Source organism: Cibotium barometz, chromosome 4 (assembly GCF_041138505.1).
Source record: "Cibotium barometz isolate CiBa-2024 chromosome 4, ASM4113850v1, whole genome shotgun sequence".
Taxonomy (NCBI): Eukaryota; Viridiplantae; Streptophyta; class Polypodiopsida; order Cyatheales; family Cibotiaceae; genus Cibotium; species Cibotium barometz.
The window spans coordinates 27295779-27308702 of NC_141049.1; the positions used below are offsets into that span (position 1 = coordinate 27295779).

The 12924-nt window shown below is 50.8% G+C and overlaps 1 protein-coding gene across 6 annotated transcripts in view; it reads right to left on the minus strand.

The window, feature by feature from the left end:
- The window catches only part of LOC147639114 (putative LRR receptor-like serine/threonine-protein kinase At1g06840), a 95766-nt gene that overhangs the window by 35443 nt on the left and 47399 nt on the right, over positions 1–12924 (minus strand). For all 6 annotated transcript variants that reach the window (XM_086787543.1, XM_086787559.1, XM_086787567.1 and 3 more), the window contains exons 7-8: positions 12689–12760; positions 12474–12545 (exon numbers count right to left, since the gene is read on the minus strand). In XM_086787543.1, coding sequence (XP_086643669.1) covers positions 12474–12545; positions 12689–12760 — 144 coding nt within the window. The remainder of the gene's footprint in view (positions 1–12473; positions 12546–12688; positions 12761–12924) is intronic.

The window sequence follows — 12924 nt, forward strand, 5'->3', positions numbered from 1 at the left end:
ATGGTGTATTTGCGAGTTCCGAAAGATTACGAGACTTTACAGACAGGTAGATCTCCGAAATTATCCCCTAGATACTGTGGACCATTTTGTGTTACACAATAGATTGGTTCAGTTGCATATGAATTGGATTTGCCTTCTCATGTGCAAGTTCATCCTGTATTTCATGTCAGTAGACTTAAGGAAGTAATGGGTGGAGCAGATCAGTTAGTTACTCCTCAAGAAATTATAGATGTCGAGGACATGACATTTGTTCCGCACGAACCTGAAAAGATTCTTGGATTTCGTGAACGAAGATCGCGTAATACGCTTATCACGGAATACAAGATCAAGTGGAAGGATCGTGTTGAGGAGGACGCTACATGGGAGACATTGACTACTCTTCAGAGAGATTACCTTGGCTTTTTAGTGAGCTCAGGAGTGAGCTCACTAAAAAAGGGAGTCTGTCATGTGCACTCGCCTTCCTCTAAGAGCTCAAGAGTGAGCTCTTAGAGGAAGGGGAGTATGTCATGTGCACAGTGTGTATCTACCGTGTGCTATACGCATGCAAGACTAGTTTCGAGGCTTGGGGAAGCTTGGAACTAGGCAGGCTGATTGACGAGCTGAGTTAGGGATAAACTAATGGGCGGGCACCCAAGTATGGACGGGCGGGCACCCAAGTGTGGACGCCCGATGACCGGCCAAGAGCCTATAAAAGGGTGGCCAAGGTTAATTATTGGGATATAGAGAGTCTCGCGAGTTTGTGAGAGCTCTATGGTCTTGGAGCCTGGATCTAGTGCAGACGTGCACCTGCTTTATGCAGCCGAGGCCGGCAGCAGTCTCGAGGCCCGCGTGGGCAGCTTCGCGGCGGTATGGGACGTCGCGAGGAGGAGATTGGCCGGTACATCAACCTAGTTAGCTCAGCTCGTGGCTCGGTGGGGATAGCCAAGATTGTGGGCTTGCCCACGACTGTCAAGGTTGGGAGGTGAGTCAGGCCTGCACCCCATTGTTGTTTGTTTGTTCGTTTGTTTGCAGGTTTCGAGTCCGAACCAAGATCGATCACGAGGGGATTCGTGGGGATTTGACAAAGGTCCTCATCCAAATAAATCTTTTCCCCCTTAAGGGCCATCCTTTTGGAGAGAAAGGCCTTCTTCTTCTCCAAGTCACCAAACCTGATGATCAATATCTTCGCCCTGGTTTCATCTCTTCCTACTCGCCATGCTCCGGTAATGGGTACATCAGTGGCTCCAATTTTTGTTGCAAGAGCTTTTGCATCCTCTTGGGGATTTCCCTTATCTTCCCACCCAACTACACGTACATGTAAGGCACATGCCCGTCTCTTGGCTTCCTCTTCCAATGTAGCATTCATCACCTCTACTTTATTGACTGGGGTATCCTTCTGTTTTTTTACTACTTCAATCCATGGGTTGACTTCCTCAATTTGTTTCTTTGTGGCACTGGCAATTTCAGCCCATGAATGCATTTCCTTCTCACCTGCAGCCACTTTTGCCTTACATGATTCCAAAGTGTTTTGCATTTCTGTGATGTCTTTTTCGCGGTCAGCCATACATGTCTTCAAAGTGCCTTCGTACGATGCAACTGTTGTGCCAATCTCTCGGAGCATGTCATCCTTCCATTTCTGCATCTCTTTTTTCATTTCCGTGTGCATCAAGGCTTGGGCTAATTCCATCTCAACCCGTACTTGGGCTTGCATTTCTCCCTTCAATTGGACATATATCTCTTCCTTCAGCGTTTCGTATATCACTTTCCTTTGGGCATGCATCTGCTCGGTCCATTCCTTTTCAAGCTCCTGTCGCATGGTGTTCATCTCTGTCCTTATGTGAAGCTGTAGCTCCTCGGCCTCATCTCGTCAGGCCATCTTCGTAATCCTTCGTGAGCCAGGGGACATGATTCCTTCCCTCAATAGGCATTTGCTGCCTTCGTGGGGGTGTGAAAGGTTGTCTCACCATCTTGTTCCCCCTCTAGGGGTTGAGACATGTTTTCCCCTACTAGTCGCTGCCTTGGGGGCCTGAGCAAGGGTGGGTGGGAAAAGGGGGCAAAACTGAGAACTGGGAATGCACCTTACTGTTTGTGCCTGTGCAGCCTGCCAGTAGTCCTCCAGCCGTCTGCAGTTCTACCCGACAGTATGCAAAAGAGAGAGAAAGGGAAGTACAGTCCCTTCTGCGCTTTCTGCAACTACCTGCAAACCCAGGCGCCTCCTCACAAACACGTGTGAAATCCCTGTTCAGTCCTGTGGCAGTTCTGCACCACCTGAAGCCGCCTGCAGCCCTGCACCTCCTCACAAGAGAGAGAGAAAGAAATAGTGCGAGAGGAAAACCTGCCTGGCTGTCAACTTTCATACACTTCCTGCAGCCCAGCCCACGTGTGCGCTTTTGCCCTGCCAGTCCGCCTCCTGCAAACCAGCCGGTCTCCTGCAGCCGTAACTGCTTACAGATGCTGCAACCCGACTGTGTGCCCAAGGAGATAACTAATAGTCGCCTGTGTGCCTGTCTCCTGCCCCGCCCTTCACAAGAGCGTGAGAGAGAGATTTCAGCATGCAGTCCTGTGCGCCCAGTCGAGCAGCCCTCCTGTGCCCGCCTTCAAGAAAGAGAGAGAGAGAGCGCAAGACACAAAATGTGTGGTGATCATAAATGCAAGTCAATCTTGCTTATCGGGGTGGGATTCGGGACGGTCTAGAGTGCCCAAAAGAGGAGCCCCAAGGTTCAACGCAGGTCAGCCCCTGAGGGTGCATCCCTCATGGGGCTTGTCCACGCAAAAGCATTTTCTGAATTTGTCAATTGCGTTATGGTTGGAGTCTCACCCATCACAATTTAGTAGAAAAGTTGTATTAACGTCTACAAAACGCCAAAATGACCTATGCTCCCTATGTCTGAGAAGCTCCGGGAGGAAAAGTCCCAAGCATCTCTGGTTTGGGAAATCCATGATCCTGGAAAGTGGTCCAAATCCATCTCGGAAGAGGCAATGAAACCTCTCCCTAATCTCATAGTATACTGGGCATCTACATACATAGTGGGCCTCTATCTCAGCCTCTGTGTGACAAAGCTGACATATCCTGTCCTCTGGTGCAGCCCTTGGCCCATATTTGGCTATCTCCACTCTCAACGGATGGGATGAGGTGCGGATCTGTCCAATCGCACATCGCACCCAAATGATAGATGTGTGTCCATGTAGTGCACGCGTGTGATGAAGTCATCCTCTATCAGGCAAAGAAAATCGTCCCTGTAAAAGGCCATCTTCATCCCAAGGGGCTGGATGGGTGGGTGCCAAGTCCTCTGGGTATCCAGTCTCACGATGTCCTTCCTAAAACGACCCTGCTCAGCTCTGTGCGGCTGAGAGCAAAGGAGGCGCCTCTATGCTATATTGGAACGGAGAGAGTGCCTCCATTTGCATGCCATACATACCAAACCAAGTGCTAGGCATACCAACAATGTCTTCGTCTAGTGCCAGCTATCTCGAGGACTCTAGGGTGAGCCTAGGGTATCTGTCTGGTGGGAGCTCCCATAATCTGTGCCAGTATGTCACTGTCTAGAAAATAGCCTCTATCACAATCGGTGCAGCCCCTATCTCCGCCCGCCCAATCTCGTGTGGAACTGATGGCTTACTTTTAATCATGCGTGAGATGATTGTCACTAGTGGCCTCTCCATCAGCTTCCACACATCATATACATCCTCTGTGTTTGTCTCAACTGGCTCCTCCCTCCGTCTCCTCCTATGGTATAAACTAGGACCCCAGATGGGATCTCCATATAGTAGTGCAGGTGTGACTAGTGTGTCACGTCCTCGGCTCCCGAAATTGTATCTCTAAGCATTGCCTCTCAAGTGAGCCCAAGTCTGCATAGCCGTCAGGAGGATGGGGGCCGAGTTTTGAGTTGACCAGATCAGTCCGTCAGGGATGCCCTCTCGCCCCGTTCCTTTCTCTTCTTTGCAGAGGCTATGAGCATGTCTCTGACAGCAGAGGAGGTTGGTTTGAGAGGACTTCGGCTTCCAGTCCAGGGGGGAGGACCTGCTCGATTCTGAGTTTGCTAATGACACAGGATTGTTTCTACATGGCCAGGAGGCCAATCTGCAGAGGGCAAAGCAGTTGCTACAGGTTTTTGGTGTGGCTTTGGGAGCATTGATCAATTGGCGCAAGACAGTGGCTTTTTGGATCAGTAGCGCTCCCGCTCCGTCATGGAGCCCAAACCCGGGTTTTAGATGGATTCCTCCTGGCAGAGCAGTGCGGTATCTGGGATGCCAGATTGGACTTGATTTGTCACCTGAGCAGCAGATCGCCTCGCTTCTTCTGAGCATTCGGAAGAAGCTTTTATATTGGAGTACAGCTCGGCTATCCTTGGCTGGGAGGGTGGTGGTGACAAATCAGGTGCTTTTAGCGACTATGTGGTACATCACGTCTTGCTGGATCTTCTTGAGCTCTTGCATCAGCCAAGTACAGAGGCTGATCGGGAACTTTCTTTGGTCTGGGCGAGATGGTCAGCCGGCCCGAGCTAAGCTTGCTTGGGCAGTTATCACTCTTCCGCTGGCCCAGGGGGGCTTGGGCATTATAGATCCAGCTGATCAGAGTAGAGCCTTGTTGGGGAAGCTTATTGTTCAGGGGCTGCTTCCAGGCGCTGAGCCTTGGAAGGACCTTCTTTTTCAGCGGCGGCTGCAGGCTAGAGCTCCCCCAACAGGGGGCACTTGGGCACCAGAGATACGGTGGATCTTCATAGAGATGAGGAGGACAGGCCTCAGTAGAGGATGGGAGGACAGATTTGCCTTGAGTATCCTGCGAGCTTGGGAGCTGCTGAGACCGGGGCTTTCTCAGAGACCTCCCACTTGTGATGAGGAGCGGGCCAGACAGCCGCTCATCTGGAGCCCCGCGATACGCACAGAGCATGGTCATATGCTGGGTTCTCGGCCTCGTCTAGCCTGGGGACCATTGGCGGCAGGCCCAACACGCAGTTTTGGAGATTGGCAGGCCTTTTGTAGCCTCCCGGAGGAGATCCAGGCGGAGAGGCTGAGTCACTTCAGGGGGGGGGCTGATTATGAGGGATGACATTCAGGAGGCACTCACTGAGAAGTGGTTCACGCCTTTCGAGCCAATGGCCCCACGGTGGATGGCAGGATGAGGGCAGACTTCAGAGAGTGGAGGCGGAGTCGCCTTTGGTTGCAGAGTGCATCTTTCAGAGGATACGGGTAGTGGTCGCCGCTTCTCGGAAGTGGCATATTGATCCAGACCCTGCAGATGTGGACTCTGATTGGCACATATGGGCATATGCTGCGCGCCCCTTGGCCCGTGGGACCCTGGCGAGTACGAGTGGCATGATCCTTATGCATCCCCGGAGGCCACAGAGATCACCTTTTTCCAGTACACTGTTCGGTTGGGGAGGCATATTTTGACGGGAGGAGGATGGTCTCTCCAGCTGCATCGGAGCATTGGAGGCTACAAGGACTCTCTCAGGAGTTCCTGGAGGATTTTTGGACCAGGCTCTGGGCTAGCCGACAGGCACGCAGGATCTCGATTTTCCAGTGGCTGGTTGCCCACAGGGGCTCTGCAGTTGGCACCTGGCTTGTCTACAATGGCCTTTCGTCGGCCTGCGTCAGATGCGGCCACCCATTGGAGACACATCGACATTGCCTATGGGACTGTCCCCAGGCGCAGCAGATTTGGCTGAGGATTCTGCGCATTTTGGCCCCCTCTCTCTAGAGGGCATGTATACGTGGGGAGCCGCTGCTTGGTCGACTTCGTCAGGGCCTGCTCTGGGATACGAGTCGGAGCAGGATAGCCAAGCCATCAGATTCATTCGAGGCCAGCCTCGCCTTTTTCCTTCACCGGATTTCTCATTCGCTGGCTGGACACAGGAGAGGGATCTACGATGGGAGCTTCTCAGTAGCCTCACCATATGGTTCACCTGGAGAGCCCGTTGTTTCAAGGCCTTTGAGGGGAGTCTGAAGCCACCAGCAGAGAGTGTTCACAGTATCTGGCAGGAGTTGATTCACACCCTGCGAGGACAGTATGACCGCATTCGGGGCGACTCGGATCGAGCGATCTTGCGACGCCAGGCCTTTCACACCACTTGGCGCAGCGGCCCCTTCTATACTCTACACGCGGGTACCCCCGATGGCACTACAGGCCACCTGTTTGGATTTCCCCCCCTCCTATTGTATGATATAGCCTCTCAGTTATTTGTACTTGTATTTGCACTTTTTTGCACCTAGGGAGAGTCTCCCTAGCTGCCTTGATTGCATCTTTGCTCTGCCTTCTTATGAGCAAGGGAGGGGTTTTGTAGCCCAGTGGGCGTTTTTTTATAACTAATGAAAGGATCTTTTCTCGGAAAAAAAAAAAAGTCTGCATAGCCGTGCATCCATCTGGTTTCGGCTTTCATCCACATAGAAAAACACAGCCCGGTAAAAGTGATCCCAAGGTATACATAAGAGGTCACATGCTCCACTGGCTCCCCACTACATGTAAACTATTGTGCAGATCTACGTATCCATTGCGAGGAGGTGTTAAAGATCATAACCTTGGTCTTCCCGAGGTTTATGGTGAGGTCCCAATCCTCACAAAAGGCCTATAATGCATCCAAGTGTCTCTACAGCTCCTCTAGTGAGTCTGAAATGAGGACAATGTCATCTGCATACAATAGAATGGGTATCAAAACTCTTGCCAAAAGTGCTCCTCGACCTCCGTGTCTGTTTATGTAATCAAACACCTCATCAATGTAGAGCCCAAATAGAGTGAGAGATAAGGGATAGCCTTATTTCACCCTGATAGTGCTATGTATGTCCTCTGATTCCCCCCTCAGGCCCGCACTCTGCCAATGACAGACTCATAAGAGTGAGGATCCCCCAAAGCATCTCTGTCAGTACTCCCATGTCCTGCAGTCTCCTCATCAATCTGGCTCATGGGACTATGTCAAAAGCCTTGCGGAAATCCACAAAGCAGCAGTATATCCGATGCCCATGTGCTCTCCCCTCCTCAATGCTACCCCATAATGTGAAGATAAGGTCCAGTGTGAAGAGAGAGAGAGAGAGAGAGAGAGAGAGAGAGAGAGAAAGAAAGTTATATTAACGTCTACCGAAGACCCCAAGGGCCTATGAGACCAAAAGTAATACAATGGTACCATGGATATACTCAGCCATGGAAAACTGAAAGAAAAAGTAAAATGAAAACATCTGACAGTACATGTGATCAACAAATGATCCTGTGTAGAGTGAGATATGTTGTGATCAACTAATGTCGATACCCACCTCGGCCAGAACCGATCTGATGGTGGAGTGAATGTCAGACCTTTGTAATGGGAGCGTGACATTCGGCGGAGAACCTCACGAATCCGTCTCTTTGTGGTAGAGGCTCTGGGTCGAGGACGTCTGGCTCGTAGAATGGATCGAGAGCTTTCACTAAGAACTCCTCTGGGGCGTGGAGTTGGAGCGTGGGTATGGGTGGTGAGCTTTGATTCGTAGTAGAGGAACTGTTGTGGACAGTTGACTCCGATGTGGATGTATGTACCACAAAGAAATCTGTGATGGCTCTCTGTGAGGTGTCCTGTCGAAGCCGGGGCTGTCTCTCAACATGCTACCTCAACACTACATCCCTATGTCGTCTGAGCTCCATCAAGTACATGCCCAAGCACCTCTGATCCTCAAACTGTATCACCCGTGTGAGTGGTCTGAATCCCTCTCGGAAGAGGAAATGGAATATCCCCCGTATCTCATAGTAAGCCGGGTAACTGAGCATATAATGGGCCTCACCCTCTACTGCTCCTATGATGCATACTGTGCATGTCCTCTCCTCATGTGGGATATCCTCAGCCCTGCTAGTCTCTACTCTGAGGCGATGGGAGGATACCCTGAGCTGGCCGATCGTGATACGCATGGCATGTGACATGTGTATCTGTATGTATCCCGAGATCTCAAAGAATCCATCCTCGGAGAGTCTCAAGAAGTGATCTCTATAAAACTCACACTTCTTACCAATCTCTGACGGAGACACCCATGTCTGGTGTCTGTGTAGCCTGAGTAGATCTAACCGGATGATCCGGTTGATCTCCTGACGTGAGAGATCAAAGTATGGGGAATCCAAGCTATACTGAAACGGGGGGGAGACGGTCCATCTGTATGCCATGTGCATGAAACCACTCGACTACCTCAAAGTAGCATGCATGTGTCGGTAATGGTGGTGGCCGTGTCGCTGAGAGGAGGAGGGCAGTCCAGCTCGTCTCAATCGCTCCCTCTCCTTCACGCCGTATAATTGCATAGAGGACTCTAGTGCTAGTCGTGGGAGGCGATCTCTGTCAAGCGTAGATACATGCTGAATATAGGTGACAGACTGAAAAAGGGCATCTGTAACCAGTGGGGCCACCCCAAACTCTGCATGTAGAGAGAAAGAAAGAAAGAAAGACTTTATTAACGTCTTCCAAAAGACCGAACTCGGCCTATGAGACAAATCGGTGTACTTGTATGGGGTATCCTCTGTCATCCCAACAAAATGAAAAAGTACTGAACTAAAAAAGCTGAATCTGGGGGTTGCTTCCAGGCGGTGAGCCTTGGAAAGAGCTCCTCTTGCAGCGGCTGCAGGCTCGGGCGCCCCCAGCAGGGGGCACTTGGGCACCAGAGATTCGCTGGATCTTCATAGAGATGAGGAGTACAGTCCTCAGTAGAGGATGGGAGGACAGATTTGCTTTGAGTATCCTGAGAGCTTGGGAGCTGCTGAGACCGGGGCTCTCTCAGCGACCTCCTTCATGTGTTGAGGAGCGGGCCAGACAGCCGCTCATCTGGAGCCCAGCGGTTCGCACAGAGCAGGGTCATATGCTGGGTTCTCGGCCTCGTTTAGCCTGGGGGCCTTTAGCGGCAGGCCCAGCTCGTAGTTTTGGAGACTGGCAGGCCTTCTGCAGTCTCCCAGAGGAGATCCAAGTGGAGAGGCTGAGTCACTTCAGAGGGGGGTTGATTATGAGAGATGATATTCAGGAGGCACTCACAGAGGAGTGGTTCACGCCTCTCGAGCCAGTGACCCCACGGTGGATGGGAGCCTTTACACAGTTGGAGATCCTGATTGCTGTCAGAGCTTGCACTGAGGATGGCAGTTGCCTCTACTTTGAGATTCAGGATGAGGGCAGACTCCAGCGAGTGGAGGAGGAGTCGCCTTTGGTTGCAGAGTGCACCTTTCAGAGGATTCGGGTGGTGGCCGCCGCTTCTCGGAAGTGGCATATAGACCCCGATCCTGCTGATGTGCTCCCGGATTGGCGCATATGGGCATATGCAGCGCGCCCCTTGGCCCGGCTACAGTGGGACCCCGGGGAGTATGAGTGGCACGATCCTTATGCATCCCTTGAGGCCACAGAGATTACCTTTTTCCAGTATACTGTTCGGCTGGGGCGGCATATTTTGACGGCGAGGAGGACGGTCTCTCCCGCGGCAGCGGGGCATTGGCGGCTACAGGGACTCTCACAGGAGTTCCTGGAGGATTTTTGGGCTCGGCTCTGGGCTAGTCGACAGGCCCGCAGGATCTCGACTTTTCAGTGGCTGGTCGCCCACAGGGGCTCAGCAGTTGGCACTTGGCTTGTTTACAGCGGTCTTCCGGCGGCCTGCGTCCGATGCGGCCACCCTATGGAGACACAGAGACACTGCCTTTGGGATTGCCCTCAGGCGCAGCAGATTTGGCTGCGGATGCTGCGTATTCTGGCTCCCCTCTCTCCAGAGGGTATGTTTACGTGGGGTGCCGCTGCTTGGTCGACTTCGTCAGGGCCTACTACGGGCTATGAGATGGAGCAGGGCAGTCAGGCCATCAGATTTATTAGGGGCCAGCCTCGCCTGGTTCCGGCACCGGATTTCTCGTCCGCCAGCTGGACTCAGGAGCGGGATTTACGATGGGAGCTTCTCAGCAGCCTCACCATCTGGTTCACCTGGAGGCAGAGTCACACGGGGACGCGGGGACGGCACTTAGGGACGCGGGACACGGGACGCGGGGACGAGGACGGCCGGGGACGGGGGGGGGACGCGCAGGGGACGCCGTGCAGAATGGGGACGCATACAGTCGTCCCGGGGACGCGTTCCCGAAACGCGGGACGGGCAGGGGACGCAGACAGGGGTCATAAACGGCCAGAAACGGCTAGAAACGGGCAAATTTCCAGCTATAAAAGAAGGCACACTTTAGGACTTTTCTCCACACTCAAGTTTGAAGCTTCAAGCCTCATTGCTCAAGCCTCAAGCTTCCAAAGTTCCAAGTTCCATTGTCCAAGCCTCAAGGCCCAAGTGGCAAGTTAGCCCTCTCTCTCTCTCTATACTATCTACATTGTGCCAACTTCCAAGCCATCTCTCTCTCTCTCTCTCTCTCTCTCTCTCTCTCTCTCTCTCCAAGTTCCATGATCCATCCCTCTTGAGACTTGCAAGCCTCAAGAGTCAAGCGGCAACTTGCAACTCTCTATTGCACCCTTCTTCCCTCTCTCTCACACTATCATCATTCATGGCATCTCAAGGTGAAGGCGCCGCCGCCACATCTTCCGTTGCGGGCTCTTCACGAAGGAGGCCGGCGGTGCACACATGGTCATGGTGGGATGAGGTCCACTACACTAGTCGTGGAGTGGGCGGCGGTTCAAGGGCATGGAATTGCATGATCTATTGTGATCTATCATCTATGATCTATCTAGTATCTCTATTTTGTACCCACTCTTTTTTGTAACCCTCACTGCCCATGAGGCATGTACTTATCTCTTTGTATCTATCAGACTATCAATCACATAATCAGTGTGCCATCGATGTTTTATTAGCGCATTTTGCTCAAAATGACTCTTGTTTTTTTGTCTATTCGGTGTAAAATTTTGTTCAAAGTGTGTCTCTATATGTATGTCATGCATACAACTCCTAAATTGCTTTTAAAAAAGAGGTTTTTTTTTTTCCGTTCCTGACCCCGTCCCCGGGACGGCACTTCCCCGTCCCCATCCCCGTCCCCATGTGACTCTGCCTGGAGGGCCCGGTGCTTTACGGCCTTTGAGGGGAGATTGGAGCCACCAGCAGAGACTGTACGTGGGATTTGGCAAGAGTTGATCCACACCCTGCGAGGACAGTACGACCGCATCCGGGGAGACTCGGATGAGGCGATCTTGCGGCGCCAGGCCTTTCACACCACTTGGCGTTGTGGCCCCTTCTACACCTTACACACGGGATCCCCCTGTTGGCACTACAGGCCACCTGTTTGGCTCTTCCCCCCCCCTATTGTATGATTTAGCCTCTCAGTCCTTTATACTGATGCTTGTATTTTGCAGCACCTAGGGAGAGTCTCCCGGGCTGCCATGCTGTATTCACTGCTCTGTTTCTCTTATGAGCAGGAGAGATCTTTTGTAGCCCTACGGGCGTTTTTTCTATAACTAATGAAAGGATCTTTTCTCGGGAAAAAAAAAAAAGCTGAATCTGGGTGTGCAATAAGTACAATGAGTGGTGGAGGGGATGGAGCTCTACTACTAGGAGAATGCAAAGCTATATGCATGGAGTATACAATCATGATATGCAACCTAGCTAGCTCTATCCTGTACCATACTGGGGGTATAAAATGGTATACATCAATGAAGGGGGTGTCCACAGCTCCCTGAAGAACATGCCTGGGTGTGCTCTAAAGCGAGCCAGTCGCTCCGCACCCTCTCTGTGAAACTGAGCTCTGATCTCTGTCATCTCTCTCTGGTATAGGCATGGTGTCCGAAAGCCAGGTGTCCTCTGTCTCCTGCGGGCTCTAAGTGAGAGAGAGAGAGAGAGAGAGAGAGAGAAATGAAATGAAATGTTATATTTACGTCTTCAAAAGGCCAAAGTGACCTATGAGACCAAAGTTACAACCATGTGACATCTGATACACTCTCTGGAAAAGAAAAGAAAGAACTGAAGGTAAGTATCTAGCCCTAGAGAGAGAGAGAAAGAAAGAAAGAAAGAAAGTTGTATTAACGTCTTCAAAAGGCCAAAACGACCTATGAGACCAAAAGGTTACACCATATCCATGAGGTACATAATCCTGGGTACAAAATAGTAATAAAGAAAGATAACAAAATCTAGAACTTTAAATCTGATCTAGGTACATGAGCAAAGAGCTCTCATATCACCCTAATACATCCCTTATGGGCCGCTGTGACATGGTGCTCAAGGCTAGGTAAATGTAGATATGTATGGATCGTTATCGTCATCCTCATCATCACGTGGTCCTGATCACATGGATAAAAAGTGGGTGTAGAGGATACGGGGGTGTGAGTGGGGAGAGGGAGTCGATGTGTGGTAGGGGTCCATAAAGGATGTCCAGCATTGGGGGGAGAGAGAGAGAGAGAGAGAGAGAGAGAGAGAGAGACTTTAAATCATCCAGTTCTTGGCTTTAACATATGCAGATTAAAGCAATGTGTAGTTTTGTCAACAGTTTCTTGCTGCAGCTTATGGAAAGAAAACAACACTCATTCTTTCACTAAAAAATCAGATGAAAAACATCTCATAAACTATTAACAGCTTAAAAAGAACTGGATTGACCTTACAATTTCATGAGTTTAGGCATATCATAATAGCTCTGAGGTATTGATGCAGTGAACTGATTATTATCGAGCTGTCTGCAATGCCACAAAAGAGGAATTTAAATTTGAAAAGAAATCCTCTCTGCACTCACAAAATCAACTAACTTAATTCTTTTTAGAATGCACAAAAAGAAAAGTGTATGCAGTGTGATTCAACTTCAAAGAGTTCCATATATTACAAGATCAGCAAGGTAGATATATTTGATAGCTCCCATGGTAGCTGCCCACTCAGCTTGTTGTTATCCAGCAATCTGCAAAAAGTATATCATTGCAAAATCTACTTCATACGATCTCTTTACCTTGTGGGAAAAGATGCAATGCTCTAACCCCTCATTCAAGTTGTCACCACAAGACACCTGCATTCTCAGGGCAAAGGTGGGGGAGTTGGGGAAGCAGAATGAGGATATACATTCTT